Source organism: Canis lupus, chromosome 4 (assembly GCF_003254725.2).
Source record: "Canis lupus dingo isolate Sandy chromosome 4, ASM325472v2, whole genome shotgun sequence".
Taxonomy (NCBI): Eukaryota; Metazoa; Chordata; class Mammalia; order Carnivora; family Canidae; genus Canis; species Canis lupus.
In genome coordinates this window covers 67,476,229-67,492,666 of record NC_064246.1, presented here as the reverse complement: position 1 = coordinate 67,492,666, position 16,438 = coordinate 67,476,229, and the positions used below count along the sequence as shown (strand labels likewise).

Genomic DNA, 16,438 nt, shown 5'->3' with positions numbered 1-16,438 from the left:
CCTCCCCTGGAATTATTTCCATTTCTGTTCACTCTTATGTTGTGCCTTTTGGCCTTTTCTAAGTTTTGGGTTCAAACACTTCATCATTTCCTCTTTTCCACCCAACCCCCAGGGAAAGCCTAAGCCAACATGCAAGGTTAGCCAGGACCCTCTCTCCCAGAGTGAGAGCGTTCATCAGTCCAAGGCTGATGCCATCCACCCCAGAGAGGAGCTGGAAAAGAAGGGAAGATGAGTGAGCAGCTAAAGACATGGGCTCAGGGCCAACAGAACCATATCTCAGCCGGGTTCTGGCCCTTGCTGAGTGACACCAGGCAAAGTAGTCTATTCACAACTCAGCCACCTTGTTTGGTAAACAGAGGTAATAGACCTTGTCTCATGGCTTCTTGGTGAGGATTTTATTAGATGATACATGAAAGACAGCACAGTGCTTGGCACATGTACTCGACAAATGGTGGCTGCTATTATTATATTATTATTGGTAATCTGGTGATAATTTCAAATAATAATGATACAGAAATCCAGTTCCAGGGCTATAAAAATTACTTTTGATTCTTTCTGGCTGGTGATTATTGGTCTGCTTCTAAGGCCTTTGTTAGCGTAAAACTGGATACTCTGCTTACAAATAAATACTTTGAGTTAGCAACCGTACTGGCCTTACCTACTTCCCAGGTGTGAGAGAGGTTTCTCAGATGTTCCCCAGAGGGCATACAAATATGACATGCTTGGGCACCAAATGCAGTTTTTTTTCTCCCTCTCTTCAAGCTGACATAACAGAGAGGGAGGGGTGAAGAGGCTCAGCTGATTTGTGTAAATACATTTGGACAGGAAGCTTATATGTCTAGTAACACCTTTGAATATCTGTCAAATTGACTGTTAAATGGAGAGAGATTTTGAAGGTACAGAGAGCCAGCTCAGTGAGAACAAAATAAGTTATTTGTGTAGACACAAGGAACTGAACCGAATAGTTAGGTGACAGAGTCAGGCTCATGTTATGAAAATGAGTTATTACCACCCTAATATTCACCAAATCTGAACTTGAGCAAAATGGGGAGCCCAAGGGTCTGAAACCCTCACAAATCTATATTTGTTCCTTACTCTCTTCCATCAGCGTCACGTGACTTTGCCCCCAGGCCTCCTCTGCACCTCTGAGGCCTCTCAGTGGCCCTAGTCCAAACCCAGGCTCTGTGCTAATGGAGAGGCCACAGAGAGTGTGACCAGGTGGAGGGCAAATCTCAACATATTTGGAAGGATGTTGTCAATTGTTGCCCTAGTGGGGTTTGGGATCTCAGGGGGAAACACTGTCACGTCTTCAAACCCCCCAAGCACAACCTCATGATGAGAGCCAACCCAAACTTGAAAAATCAGTATTTTATGTTTTCTCTAAAAAATATATAATTTTTTTGAATATCTAGCCAAAATAGCATAAGCCTCCAGCCCTGTTGATTGAGGAAGGCTAGAATCCAAGGGGCTGGGAGTGTCAGGCTCAGACCACACCAGTTAGTACACAGATATGTTAGCCTTCGCACTGGCCTCGTGCACAAATGCACTTTCTGACTCCTGTCGTTGCGTCTTAGAATTCAGCTCCCACACAAGTCCTAGAACTCTAGAATCACGGCCCCCTCCTCCCTGCCACACAAAGCTGTGGCAGCATTTCGTCCAGAACTGGAGCAGGGGAGACGGGAAGGCTCCAGGAGGGGCCATGCTCGGGGCTTTCAGTTTACCAGCCTGGCCTTGGTCACTAACGCATGAAGAACCCAAAGCTGTCAGGCTGTCAACAGGACAGGCCCCGAGGCAGCCGGCAGGGGAGGCAGCGGGGGCAGAGCAGTCTCAGCCATCCCGTGATGCAGGTGCTGCCAGTATGGTCTCATCGCTGGGAGAGGACTCAGCCTGAATGCGAATCGCAGGCACCCAACAGGAGGCTCTGGGGAGATGCTCTGCTCTCAGCTCCTCACCCGCAGGTACCTTATTTTTGAAGAAAGAAGCCTCAGTCCCTGAGGCTGTATCCCCCATTTCTCCCATCCCCCACACCCAACTCTCCTCAACAAATTATCCTGGCCTTTTAACAGAAAGTTCATTTTCCATGCAAGGTTCTGGGGGGAGAGTAGAAGGGAGTAAAGGGCACAGTTACTATTTCTTCTTTCTAGAGAAAAGATTGAATTTTAAGCCTAATATACATGACCTGTATGTAATGAAAACAATTGTTTTTCGACCGTAAATGATGTTGTATTTTTAGGACTTTTCTTCCAGTTGCTAGGTGGAAAAGTGTTTGGTTAGAAAGCATTTCTTCTGCTCTTTATTCTGATTTTTACTGATAGTCTTTCTCTCTGTGGATAGTACAGCTTTCCTTCTATTCCACAAGATGGACTAGGAGCAAACCTAGTACACTTAACTCTCAGGGGTATGATAGGAGAAAATAGTTTCCATAAATTGGCTTTGGTCGCCTGCATAGAAATTCAACCTAGGGAAAGTAGGCAAGAGTCCCTATTTTGTGAGCCCATTTGTCTTTTTGTCTAAATTCAAGAGTTTAAAGATAAGTTTTAAATATTTATTGAAAATAAAATTCAACTTTGGTTAATGAGGGGGAGGGTGTTGGGAGTGTGTTTTGAACTAACTGTTCCTGTGCTTAAGATAAGTGCTTTAAGTTGTTTGCTCTGTGAAACTAATGGATTTGGAATAATCTAAACAAAGTTTTTCATACAGTCCCCAAGGAGGCATGTCAAAGTCAAGAAACCATGAAACATGCAGAGCTAATCTCCCTGTTACAAATCCAGACCCGCTAAGCACTGTACTACATTTTTACATTTTAATACTTTTAGACTATGAACTATACTAAATACATTTTTTATCCATATTATTATTTAGGAGCCTCATTCCTCTGAGCAATCTTGCTAAACCATTCTCTTTAATTATACTCTTCCTTAGTTTGCCAGTCAAGATAAAATAAACCATTCCGTAGGTCAATGACCCACCTATCCCTAATTTTTTCATCCTTTTCCTACTACTCTAAACATACATACACACTCACACACATGTGCATAGATACACACACTATACGCACACATGCATACATATATACAGACACACGCACACACACACACACACACACATACCACTCGCATTTCCCATCAGGGATGAATCTCCCTCTCATCCAAGGTTATGCAACTTTTAAGAATCTCAACCAGAATTTAAGCTACAGTTCACCAGCCATGTTAATCCCAAGTTCTTTCCAACAGCTGATGGGCAACTGTCTCAAGGACCCCCCTCACGCCACATTAAGTTCCCTCCCAGTGCCAAACAGACCAGCCTGAGAAACAGCTGTAGAGAAGGAAACATGTGTGGTCTGCATCTCCTCACCCCTCCTTCCAGTCCCTGCCTTGCCTACAGCCTGTGGTGCCCTTGTCGCTCATCGCTACCCAGCACCCGTCCCCTAGAGGGATGCTCACAGACCTGCACTGTCTGCCTACCAGCCCCAAGCACCTCAGCCTTCACAGGGTCACTTCTACCTTCTTCTCCCTTAGCCACAGACCACCTGGCTTTATGTCTTCTTGACTCATAAACCTTCTCAGCTGGCATCTCATGAATAGTAAGCAGATAATTAAGTGTTCTGCCCAAGTAGCAATTCTAACTTGTTTTCCCATTTATTCCATTGCCTTATGTTCCCCTTACCAGACTCATGCCCGCACTTCCAGACCTCAGTGCCTTTGACTACTCTGTTCGCTCCTTCCTTCCCCTATTGCCATGTATTAAACTTTAACCCATCTGCAAAGATTGTTAGAAACACCACCACTACCTTGAAGCCTTCCATGAACAGCTAGAACATTCCCTCTTCTGAACTTTTGGCACTATTTGTGAGCACAAACCCACACTGCTTTGCAATACAGTGTTTTAGTCCTTCCTCCGAGGCAGGACCAATTCCTTAGACACACATGCATCCTGCATAATGTCCAGCACAGTGTTTTATATATATAATCAGTGCTTATTAAATATGAATGGAATGAATACAGGAGACAAAAAATGTACTCAGATGATAATTTTTGAGTCTCCTTCTAGCCTGAAGTTACAAACAAAATCTAATTAATCATTTTATCCACACAGCGGTAGTCCCAGATATAATGCTTCTTTTTAAGAGATTTTATTTATTTATTCATGAGAGCCAGAGAGGGGCAGAGACATAGGCAGAGGGAGAAGTAGGCTCCCAGCTGAACGGGAGCCTGCTGTGGGACTCGATCCCAGGACCCTGAGATCACGACCTGAGCCAAAGGCAGACGCCTAACTAACTGAGCCACCTGGCTGCCCCAGATGTAATGCTTCTATAGTACTTGTATAGCCAGCACCCAAAGATACGTGCTGGACTCATTCATTCAGTCAGTCAGAGAGATGGGACTTTGGAGAGCTGGGTCACATTCTAACACATGTTTCTGTGTTCTTGCAGGGGTAGACTTGAGTCTAGGCAATCCTTGATTGCTCTGCATTTTTGTTCAGGTTCCTATTGGCAGCTAACCAGGGATTTTCCTTTCCCAAAACTCTGCTTCCTTCCACAGTAAACTTCCTGATATCTCTTTCCCATTTAGCTAATCCTGATGGTGTTTTAAGTCATCTGGGTAAATGATGCTTTCTGTAGAGTGGGATAGAGATGAAAAACTGTATGGCAGAATGTAAATATGTGGCTTCTCTGATTTCTTCAGTATTCTCCACGCATCCATCTTTCCTCCATGATTTGTTTTGTTTGTTTGTTTGTTTTTAATCTGAGCCAAGATCTAGGAAAACATGAGCTTGTTTTTTGTAGAGCAAAGACAAAAGGAACAGATAGGCAAACACATTGATTCAATTTAGCTCATTTTCATTTCCATTTTTTAATATTATAAGTAAATGTCCATTCTACTTACAAAATAGAAAAAATTACTTTCTGGGTTTGGAAAAAAATTTTTAATTTCTGGGCTCATGACCTTTTGTCTCTTTTAAGGGTGAGGAGAAAAAGGCTAGGATTCCTATGCTTCATAAATACCACCTAGAAGTCCAGTGTGTTTACAGTGTTCTCATGGCTCTTCATATAATTAGGGAAGAAACCAAGAATATGGGAAGGAGTTGAAGGCATCAGGAAAACTCCCCCAAGCATAAGACAACCTGGGGATATGGACACAGGGTTCAGCAGTTCAGAGTAGGGTGGTAGCCAGTTTTTTACCGTAAGGCCACTCAAACCTCAGTGTCACTCAGCCTGAAGAACACACCAGTGTGCCTCCTCAGTGTCCTACACCATGAGTTGGGAAAATATCCAGGTCCAAAGAATGGGACTTTGGAACTCTTTATAGTTTGGATGCTGACCCTCTGTAGTGTTTTAATAAAGGAACATTTTAAACCTCCCTAAGCCTCAGAGCCTCAGGATAATGAAGTGCCTACCCACAAATTACTTAATTTAGGAGCTCTGGTGCATCATAAGCAGTTGATGAATGGGTGCTTTTACTATAGTAAAAGTACCAATAGCCCTGTCAGTCTGCAGACCCTGTGGGTGAGTCCACAGATGTGACACTTCTTGGAAACAATGCTGCTGAAAGACTTGGTTGTAAAATATTTGTGTTCCAACTTATTGAATCTGACTCTCAGGCACATTGACTTAAACCATGGCATAATTTTTGGAACAATTCATCTTTTTTTACCCTTCATTTCAGGAGCACGCAAGAATGGACTCAAGAGTGGAAAGAATGCCCCGATTATGTCTCTGCCGGAGAAAACAGCTGTTACTTTAATTCATCTTATACCTCCATTTGGATACCCTACTGTATCAAGCTAACCAGCAATGGTGGTACGGTGGATCAAAAGTGTTTCTCTGTTGAGGAAATAGGTAAATCACAGGTTTGTGTTTTACTTGACACGGCTTTAGATTAAATAAGCGGGGAAGCCTCAATGTCCATGTGGATTCAAGTAGGAAGACTTTGTCATTGTAAGTTAGGTGAATGGAGGTCTACTTTACAGGGCATGAGGTCAGCCAGTGAACAAGAGGGAGAAGGCAGGGGAACATAAGTTGGCTCTAACATAAAACAACCTGACAGTAAATGTTGTCAGGAAAAGAATGGGAACTGTGCAGTCTTTTACTTGAGGTCTTTCAAGATGGATTATGTTCTTGGGTGCCACCACAAGAGACAAACTCACCATACTCCTAAGATTCTTTCTTCCCTAATTATTCAATATGATTACTATATTCAGATCTGAAATATGTTGACCTTTGATCCCTGTCATCACTATAATATGTGCCTAGATTTTATCACAAAGCATAATATTTCTGGAACTTTATATTTACAAAACAGCCCCAAATCAGTTTAAAGACATGTTTATAAGATCTCAAGACAAACATTGGATATAATCAGAGCTCAATGAACCAAATGAAAGATCTAGACAGATTATCACTTGCCCATCAGAAGAACACAAGGGGAAATAAAACAAAACAAACAACTGTAACTGGAATATTTATGTTTATACTATAATATTGTAAACAGCAAAATATAAAGAATCAAAGGACTATGAGTAGCTGATATGGTGCCTCAGAATCTATCCATAAAGGCTCATCTGTTATAGAAATTGCTTGGAGTTTCTCTGAGACGTTCTGTCCTTAGACGCCTGTGTGTGGTTTCCCAGGCATCAGTGGACTAGAAGAGGCTAAGAGAATGTGGCTAGAAGCTGCAGGCAGAAACGAGTAAATCTGATAGCCTGTCAGGGAGAAGAACAAGCAGAAATGAGAACCCAACTACATAACTTGGAGAGACTATTTATCGTAAGCTGCAATATCAATAGACATAGCCCTTGGGTAGCTAACCGGGTAGTAGTAAGAGTATTAGGTCCAGACCCATGGTTCTAACCCTGTCCCTGCCAATACCTAGCCCCACTCATTTCCATGGCTGACTTTCACTGAGGGCCTGCCATGCCTTGAACCCTGTACTCAGTGTGGTGGCTACAGAATGAGTAAGCTATGGTCAAGGAGGGGAGTCAGGTGTGTCAAATGGTCAAATGGTTTAGGTGCTGGACTCGAGGTGTGTGGAGGGCATAGTAAGCCAACGCAGTGGCCGAAGGTACAACGATTGGATGGGCATGAGGGAGGGGCAAGGAAAGCCCAGAAATGGTGGCAGTTCAGTTACTCCTTGGGGCATCAGTGGGAGTTAGTTGCCAGATACACAAGATGGACTGAGTCTTCCAACAGTGACTAAGTTCCAGAAGTGATAAATGGCACAGAATGTTGAAGGACTGGGAGCAGTTAGGCCGGCCTGATTGATCAGCCAGAGAAGTCCCAAGTGGTCTTGTGAACCCCACAAAGGAAGTTAGACTTTAAATGACTGCCAAGAGGTGCATTTGAAGATGTTTAAGGAGGGAAATGCCCTGAGGATAATATTAGCTGACTAACACTTACAAAGCCCTTACCTATGGGTCGGGTATAATAACTCTGTGAGAGAGGTCCTATTATAATCTCCATGTCACAGATGACAACATTGAGGCTGAGGGCATTTAAAGGCTAATTCAAGGTCTGTCAGCTAGTAGGTGGAGCGGAGATTGGAACCTAGGCAGCACAGCTCCAGAGTCTACGCTCTTAATCTCAAACTTATCCAGTGCCACCTGTTGTGTTACTAAATGTCTCGGGGAAATACATCTTGCCGCTGTGTAGAGGGTAGATTGGAGTCACACAGAGTAGAGAGAGAGAGGTTAGAACACTTTGTGATCGTCTTTATGATAATTAAGGCAAAAGATAATTAAGGCAAAAGATGGTGATAGGCAGTTACAACCATAGCAGGGAGGGAGGTTGCTGGGAGGGGGAGACAGCAAGGAACAAGGTGAGCCTAATAGATCTTAAGAAGACAACCATAAAAAAAAAAAAAAAAAAAAAGAAGACAACCATAAACCTCAGCTTCGTCACATGTTATATGAGTACTCTCCTACTATCTCACAGGGCTCATCTTTGGATTTAAAGTCCTGTATTGTTAGACACTTGTTGTTCATTCATTCATTCAGCAAATATTTACTGAGTCCCTTCCTTGGGCCAAGTACATTTCTAGGTGCCAGGAGCAGAAAACGTCTGCCCTCGTGGGATTTTATCCCAGCGAAGCTGGAGAAAGACAATGCAATGAAGAAAAATAACGTAGGGAGGGAGAAGAGGAGTGCAGGAGAGGTTGCTATTTTATTAGAGTTATCAGAGCTGTCTTTGCTGAGTAAAGAAAAACATGAGAGAACAACATTCCAGCAAGAGGGCACAGCAAGGGCAAAGCTCCCACAGTGGGAGAATGCCCTTGCTCGCTTGAGGAACAGCATGGTGGAGAGAGGAGCTGGCACAGAGTGAGCAAGGAGGGGCATGTGACAGGCCACATCTGAGGGATCCGTGAGCCAAAGCTACAGCACCCGTGAAGCCATTGGATGATTCTGGCTTTTACCTGGAGTGACATTGGAAGCCTTTGGAGGGTTTTAAATGAGCGATGTGCTCTAACACAAGTGTGAAAATAACCACTGTGACAAATATTATACGGATTATATTGAGAACAGACTGAAGCAGGACAAAGACCACAGGAGGACTGCTTAGGAGGCTAACGCAGCAATACGCAAAAAAGCATAATGGTGGGACTGGGTTTGGAGATGCAGATGGTGAAGAGCAGTTGGACTCTGCGACCATCTCCGAAGTACAGCTGAGAGGTCCCTGGGTGGCTCAGTCTGTTAAGTGGCTGCCTTCGGCTTAGGTCATGGTCCCAGGGTCCTCAGATCAAGCCTCGCATTGGGCTCCCATCTTGGCGGAGAGTCTGCTTCTCTTTCTTCCTCTGCTCCTCCCTTCCTTGCTTGTTCTCTCTAAATAAATAAATAAATAAATAAATAAATAAATAAATAAATAAATCTTAAAAAAAAAAAACATACAGCTGACAGAATGTGGAGGTGGTGAGAAAAAGATGAGTCAAGGAAGAGCTCACTAATTTCATCCTGAGCAACTGGAGGAATGGAGGTGCCATTAACAGAGAGAGGGAAAGTGACAGAGGAGCACATTCTGGGGAGGGACCAGGGGCTGCCTGGGGATGTAGTCAGTCTCAGGTGCTTTTCCAGCATCTCAGAGGAGCTGTTGCATACAGCATGTAACAATATGCACAGAGGTAAGGGGGAGGTTACTATGCTTCTAACAGTGGTACAAGCCATCTCAAAAAGGACCATGTTCCCTATTTTCTATTTAAAGTAGAAAGGGGGAAAAAAATAAAGTAGAAAGGGGAGTTTTTAAGATGAAACATGAGTAATAAGTTGAAGTTTTTCCATCAAAAACATGTTTATATTTTGGTCTCTTAAAGAGTTAAGCTTCAGTTATCAGAATTCCTCAGTCCCCAACAAATCCAGAAGGGTGAAGCATTACTGTCATTACTGTAGCCATATGCAGCCCAACTATTTTTGCAAATCCCTCTAATTTAATTTCCAAAATTTGGTCATTATTAGTCATATTTGGATTGTCTATTTTTTTAAAGTTGGCCCCTCTACAGGGGCCAATATCATGCTCCTTCACACTAAGGTCTGTCTTAAGTCTGATTGAATGCAAGCGCTTCCTCCTTTGGCCACCAGATATTAACAGCCAGTTATGGCTCCTCACACTTATATTTATAGGCCTTTGTCTGGTCAACCCTGGGGATCCAGACTTTGCAACGCTCTGGGTGACCTTCTACAAACAGTAGAAAAGAAAGTAAATTTTGGGACACCTGCTGGCTCGGCAGTTGAGCATCTGTCTTTGGCTTAGGGCATGATCCTGGAGTCCCGGGATAGAGTCCCACATGGGCCTTCCTGCATGGAGCCTGCTTTTCCTTCTGCCTGTGTCTCTGCCTCTCTCTCTCTCTCTCTCTCTCTCTCTCTCTCTGTGTGTGTGTGTGTGTGTATGTGTGTGTGTGTGTCTCATGAATAAATAAATAAAATCTTTTTTAAAAAGTAAGTAAATTTTACTTTGTATCTGGAAGTGATTTTTGAAAACCTCAGTACTAAGACCTAAAGGGCAATAATATATCAGGAACTATCCAGAATGTAAATTTAGGTATAGTTCCTAGCTTTGGAATACATATTTCTCTTCATCAATCTTTGGTAAATTGTGGTCTTTGCAGTCCTAATAAGCAGAATGCAGCTGATTTACCAGAGAATGTACAGTTTGTCCATAGAAACCAAGCAAAACACTATTTCAGATTCTTCACATAACAGTTAAGTAAGAGACAGAAAACCCTGACTCATCACCATTTGAGAGAAGAGTACAGTGCCTTCCTTCTTATGTCTGAAAAAAAATCACCACATGTGGCTAGGAAGACATCATGCTAAGGAGCATCAGCAGAGTGTTTGGTGGGATTATTCTAGTAGCAATACAGAAATTGATAAGATCTTTGCCCTAGGTAATAAACAATTTGGAATAAAAAGGATTTATCTATCCCTAGTTCCAAAATAGCCACGTGTTCAAATACTCTAGGTCTTTCTGTTTCTGTTCCTTCAGTTTCGAGTTACAATGAATTCCCTTGCCAAAATCCCAAAGCATTAATCCTATCAGGGCTAAAAGATATGTAAGACATGGGCCCCAAGAAGAATTTTAGATCAGATTTTTAAACTTGAAAAGGAATTTTATAGGAGCTTTTGGTCTTCAAGGTCATAAACAGATCATACTCCAGCCAAAAAAAAAAAAAAAAATTGTATTCTCTACTACAATGAGAGTATAATAAGAATATTGGAAGAATTAAGAGTATGGATAACAAAAATGCATAAAGTAATTGGTCTCTTCTGAAGAAAGCTCTCCGTTAAATCAAGCTGTACCTGTCTGTCTCTCTGTGCACTAACTCTCTGTTGAAATGCACAGTGCAACCAGACCCACCCATCGGCCTCAACTGGACTTTACTGAACATCAGTTTAACGGGAATCCATGCAGATATCCAAGTGAGATGGGAACCACCACCCAATGCGGATGTTCAGAAGGGATGGATAGTCCTCGAGTATGAACTACAATACAAAGAAGTGAATGAGTCCCAGTGGAAAATGGTAAGATATGATTACACAGCACACTCAAAAATACTTTGACTTTTCTTTATACCAACAACACCTCTCTCCTTTGCAGTCAGACTTCCTTTTGACCTAATTCCACATGCCCATGCTGTATATACACTCCTTATTTCTTTATTTGAGGAAAACAGATAAAAAGCAGTAAAATATCTGGGAATTCTGTCCAAGGACAGATGCTTCCGTGGAGCTTATATGGAAGTGTAAGGAAGGAAAGGAAAACTATCTCCCCAGTCCTTCTCAGTGTCCAGTTTAATGTTTGACAAAATCATACACTCTAGCTACTTAAGCTATCTTTGGGGCTGTGGCTAGACATGAGAAGAGTTATGATCAAGATCAACAATGAGCTATGGCTAAACATCCTCCCGTGATTTTAGTTGCTACTACTTACAGGATCCTCATTAATGTAAGTTCTTCAGTGACTCCAGGAAGGAAACAGAGGAAGAGGGTTTGTCCCCTAGAGCTTTCAGAAGGTGATTTTGTTACATATCTCAGAGAGGAAGAATCCAGCTTAGAGGTTTTGATGCAGGCAAGCAGCATGGTAGTCGTTGACCTCTGAACTGTTCACCTCCTTGACATATGTATGGGAACTCGGCACTTAGATAAATTCCACATGGCACACAACAAGAAGAAAAACAGGATTATCTTGCTGCTCCAAATATAACTAATTCTAAATCAGTCTAACCACAGAGTCATAGCCCTGGCCAAGTCGTTTCTGGCCAGTCATCAGGTCTTGCCCCGTGACTTTGCAGATTCACTCCCAGAATTTTGAGACAGCAGGCCTTGTCCATTCAGTGATCGGCTGAAAAGGAAGCCAATTTTGTCATTAAAGTTAAGTTTGGAGCAGCTGTGAGCAGTTAAATACTGGGCTTTGAGGTGCTGTTTTCAGAATCATTTTATTTATTTATTCATGAGAGACACAGAGCGAGAGGCAGAGACATAGGCAGAGGGAGAAGCAGGCTCCCTCTGGGAAGCCTGACGCGGGACTTGATCCCAGGACCCCAGGATCATGACCTGAGCCAAAGGCAAACATTCAACCACTTAGCTACCCAGGTGCCCCTCAGAATCATTTTAATTTAGATATCTGTTCCATTAACTTGGTGCAAAAAATCCCAGTCGGCTGTTGAGTCAAATAAAACTTTCAAAATTCAAGTTTCAGTGAAACATTTATTCAGCAACTGATATTGAAATAAGTACTGTGCAGAAGGCACTGTGCTGGGTACTCCAGGGCAGAAGGTCTCAGAGTGTGAGAGTCCCTGAGACCCTTTCAGGGAGTCCACAAGATCAAGATTGTCTTCACACAAGTACTAAAAGGTTATCTCCTTGGGACGCCTGGGTGGCTCAGCAGTTGAATTGAGCCTTTGGCTCAGGGCGTGATCCCGGGGTCCCGGGATCGAGTCCCACATCAGGCTCCCTGCATGGAGCCTGCTTCTCCCTCTGCCTATGTCTCTGCCTCTCGCTCTGTGTCTCTCATGAATAAATAAAATCTTTTAAAAAAAGGGGGTTATTTCCTTTTTTCACCATGAGATTTGTATCCATGGTTCAAAAGCTATGGTGGGAACACTGCTGTCACCTGAACACAATCAAGGCGGTCATTCTAAACAACACTGACAGTCACTGTGCTTGCTACCACCGTGCACTTACAGTAAAGGGGAGAAAGCCAGCTTTACATTAGAGTGGTCTTGAGGAAGCTGCACATTTTATTAATTTTATTAAATCTCAACCTTTGATGACATAGCTTTTGAATATTTGTGAACACATGTCAAGAACACATAATGCACTTCTGATGCATACTGAGCTATGGATGATTGTCTTAATAAAGCACCCAAATGGCTGAGTTGCCAGCTGAACCAGCTGCTTTTTGCATGAAACACCATATTTACTTGAAAGAACAACTGATAAATTAATAGATGGTTATTCATAGTGAAGTTGGCAAATACTGGGCAAACATTTCTTGAAAAAGAATGAAGTGTGCTTATTAGTTTAAGAAAAACAATGACAGTGGTTGTTACCAATGAAATTTGAGCTTTCAAAGGAAAATTAAAATTTTGGAAAACTTGGATATGCAGTAGTGAGCTTGATAGCTTTCCCAGTCTTTGATGACTTTCCATATGAGATCCATGGTGATATTAGCTAAAGTGGATTTTTATATTGTATAATAAAATGTGTGAACATTTAGAAAATTTGCACAACTCAATGAACCAATATTTTCCAAATGACTAATACTTGATGTAACGAAAATAATGGGTGGGGAGGTGATCCATTCAAAGTACTAGATAGAAAGGTGGATTTGGGGATGCCTGGGTGGCTTAGTGGTTGGGCACCTCCCTTTGACTCAGGTTGTGATCCTGGGATCCAGGATTGAGTCCTGCATCAGGCTTCCTGCAAGGAGCCCGCTTCTCCCTCTGCCTGTGTCTCTGCCTCTCTCTGTCTGTATCTCTCATGAATAAATAAATAAATCTTTTTTTAAAAGGTGGATTTTAATGTAGCAGGATAGGGAAGATTCATTGATACAGTTTCCGATTCCACATTGCAACTAACCTTTAAGTAACTACCATGTTTACCATCCTAGTTCAATTGGAGTCCTATCTGACTGGATTAATACAGCATTCCCCCAAGCAGGTCTTATGCTTCTGGTGTTTGATGCATATGATCTATTCTTCACACTGGAGCCAGAATGATCATTCTAAAACACACTCATCACTTAAAATTCTTTGAATAGATACTCAAAAATATGCACATACTTAAATCCACCTTCTACCTGTATGATTCTATGAGTCTTGACAGACCCATAGACCTTTGTAGCTAACATCACAATCAGGATACAGAACAACTTATCATAACCTTCAAAAAAATTTCCTCATACTGTCCCTTTGTAGTCAAATCCTCCCCAAACCTGAACCCTTGGCACCCACCGGTATGTTCATCTCTGTAGTTTTGCCCTTTCCAAGAAGTCATTGGAATGCAATGATATAATAACCTTTTTGACTCTAGCTTCTTTCACTCCTCACAATGCATACAAGATTCATTCATATTGCTGAGTGTAACATTCCTTTTTATTGCCGAGAGTATTTCATTGTACTGTAAAACCGGTCATGCTCACTTTCTCTGTTTCACATAGTGGTTGTGAGTATTAAAAAAAATACTCCATTTGGTAAAAGCTAGTGGAAAAATAGAAAGCACCATATTAATGTCAACACATGAGGGCACTTAGCACAGTCTTTCCACCTTGACCTCATTTTTGCATTCCACACTTGGACTTATCCACAGGGATGCCTCAGTGGCATCTCAAAAAAGCAACATGTTCAAACCTCCTCCTGCATCCCTACTCTCCCTCTCTCAGTAAATGACAACATGTCCATACAGTTGTTCAAATTAAAGAGAATATTGTCCTGACATCAATCAGAAACTTGCTCTTATACCTTGTATCCAAATAATCACCAATCCCTATTGATGCATGCTCTGAATTATATCATGAACTAGATATTTTTTAAGAGTGTAAAGGAGTCCTGAAACAAAAAGTTTGAGAGTCTAGGAAAAGCAAAGATGTGAATTCATTAGCATACATGGATTTACCTTCATTGGCATCCATAGATTTACTGATCATAGTTTAAGCCCTGAAAGTCCAGTGATAGAGCTGTATTTCAGCTGACGCACAGATACGACACTCACACCCTGAGCCAGGTCCATGGGACCATTCCAGGTTGCATCCCAGCTTGACTCTGCTGCACTTACTGCATCTCTGCTAAATCTCATATCTATGTGAGTCCAAAAGGGTCAGTTAACTTTTACTTCACCCACCTTCTATAAGTGAAGTTACATCGTCATGGCATTTCTTACAAGTGTCTCAGAGTTGTCATGAATACCAAGGGCTTATCTGTAAGAACTGACCTCTGCTGAGAAACTTCACAATCTAATTGATTATGAGCACAAGTGCCATAAGCTTAAGAACAAGTGAGGTTCATAAATGGGGCAGTGGGAAGCTAATGTTTGTGGCTTGTATTGGGGATTCAGGTTACCACTGACAATGTGGAATTTTCTATTACTGTGCCTTTAAACAAAACAAAACAAAACAAAACACGCCTGGGTGGCTTAGTGGTTGAGTGTCTGCCTTCAGCTCAGGTCGTGATCCCAGGGTCCTGGGATCGAGTCCTGCATCAGGCTTCCCATAGGGAACCTGCTTCCCGCTCTGCCTCTCTCTCTGCCTCTCTCTGTGTGTCTCTCATGAATAAATAAATAAAATCTTTTTTAAAAGTACATTTTTAATATAAAAGTAATACTAATGATGATATAATTGTTTATAACTATTTACCTGCTAAATCAGGTTAAGGATGTATTGTTTTTTAAAGAAGGAATGGAAAAAATAAAAATAAAAAATAAAGAAGGAATGGGTGCTATAGAATTATCCATATTGGTTGGGCCATCTCCTGAGCACCCACTGTATACTTGGTACTATGCTGGGCTTTGGAAATGCAAAGATAATGAAGGAATTGTTTGCTCCAGGGAATTTGTGGTGTAATATAGAAATTTGAGCAACGTAATATAAGTATAAGAAGTAATATAAGATGTGACTGTCAGGATGGAGTAGGAAAAAGTGCCAAGAATGACTTCTTAGAATATAAACATACTGGGGTGCCTGGGTGGCTCAGTCAGTTAAGCATTTGCCTTTGGCTCTGGTCATGATCCTGGGGTTCTGGGATCGAGCCCCATGTCCTCTGCTCAGTGGGGAGTCTGCTTCTTCCTCTCCCTCTGCCCCTCTCCCATTTGTGCACTGTCTGAAATAAATGAATAAAATCTTTAAAAAAAAAAAAAAAGAATATAAGCAATACTTGCACTGGGATTGGCTGAGAATAGACATTCCCTCAAAGGCAGGTGGCAGGGTTCCATGCAGGTAGTAGGAGCCATGTAAATGAAACCGAGTTTGGTGTGACTGCTTTGGAGGGAAGATAAAGAGGAAGCCATAGACCAAATCACTGAGGGCCTCTGTTTGGTCTTGTTATTAGTGAAATCTGTAATGAAATAATATTGGTTATAATAACAGAGAAATTTGGGCCTCAAAACTGGACACATGTTTCAAAAAATATATTAGGGAAACCAATAAGTTTAAAATTCAGAATCTTGCCTTTTAAAAAGTATTTTAGGCATGCAAATATATCACGTATGAAGAAGTTTCAGGGGTGCCTGGGTGGCACAGTCAGTTAAGCGGTGACTCGGTTTTGGCTCAGGTCATGAGATCCAAACACTCTGTGGTTAGCACAAAGTCTGCTTAGGTTTCTCTCACTCCCTCTCCCTCTGCCCCTCCCTCCCGACCTTGCCCATGCATGCCCCCTTGTGCTCTCTCTCTAAAATAAATAAACCTTTTAAAAAGAAGAAGAAGAAGCTTCAATGAAAGATACAAATTAAACATCCCATGTAC

General features: G+C 42.0%; 1 protein-coding gene and 1 long non-coding RNA gene across 8 annotated transcripts in view; one reads left to right on the top strand and one right to left on the bottom strand.

Moving 5' to 3' along the window:
* The window catches only part of GHR (growth hormone receptor), a 271,389-nt gene that overhangs the window by 241,364 nt on the left and 13,587 nt on the right, over positions 1-16,438 (top strand). For all 7 annotated transcript variants that reach the window (XM_035714890.2, XM_035714897.2, XM_035714889.2 and 4 more), the window contains 2 exons: positions 5,667-5,839; positions 10,826-11,004. In XM_035714890.2, coding sequence (XP_035570783.1) covers positions 5,667-5,839; positions 10,826-11,004 — 352 coding nt within the window. The remainder of the gene's footprint in view (positions 1-5,666; positions 5,840-10,825; positions 11,005-16,438) is intronic.
* Positions 4,829-16,103, bottom strand: LOC125755000 (uncharacterized). Its single transcript, XR_007410364.1, has 2 exons — positions 15,852-16,103; positions 4,829-8,810 (listed from the first exon to the last, which is right to left on the bottom strand). It is a non-coding gene; the product is annotated as an uncharacterized LOC125755000 (long non-coding RNA).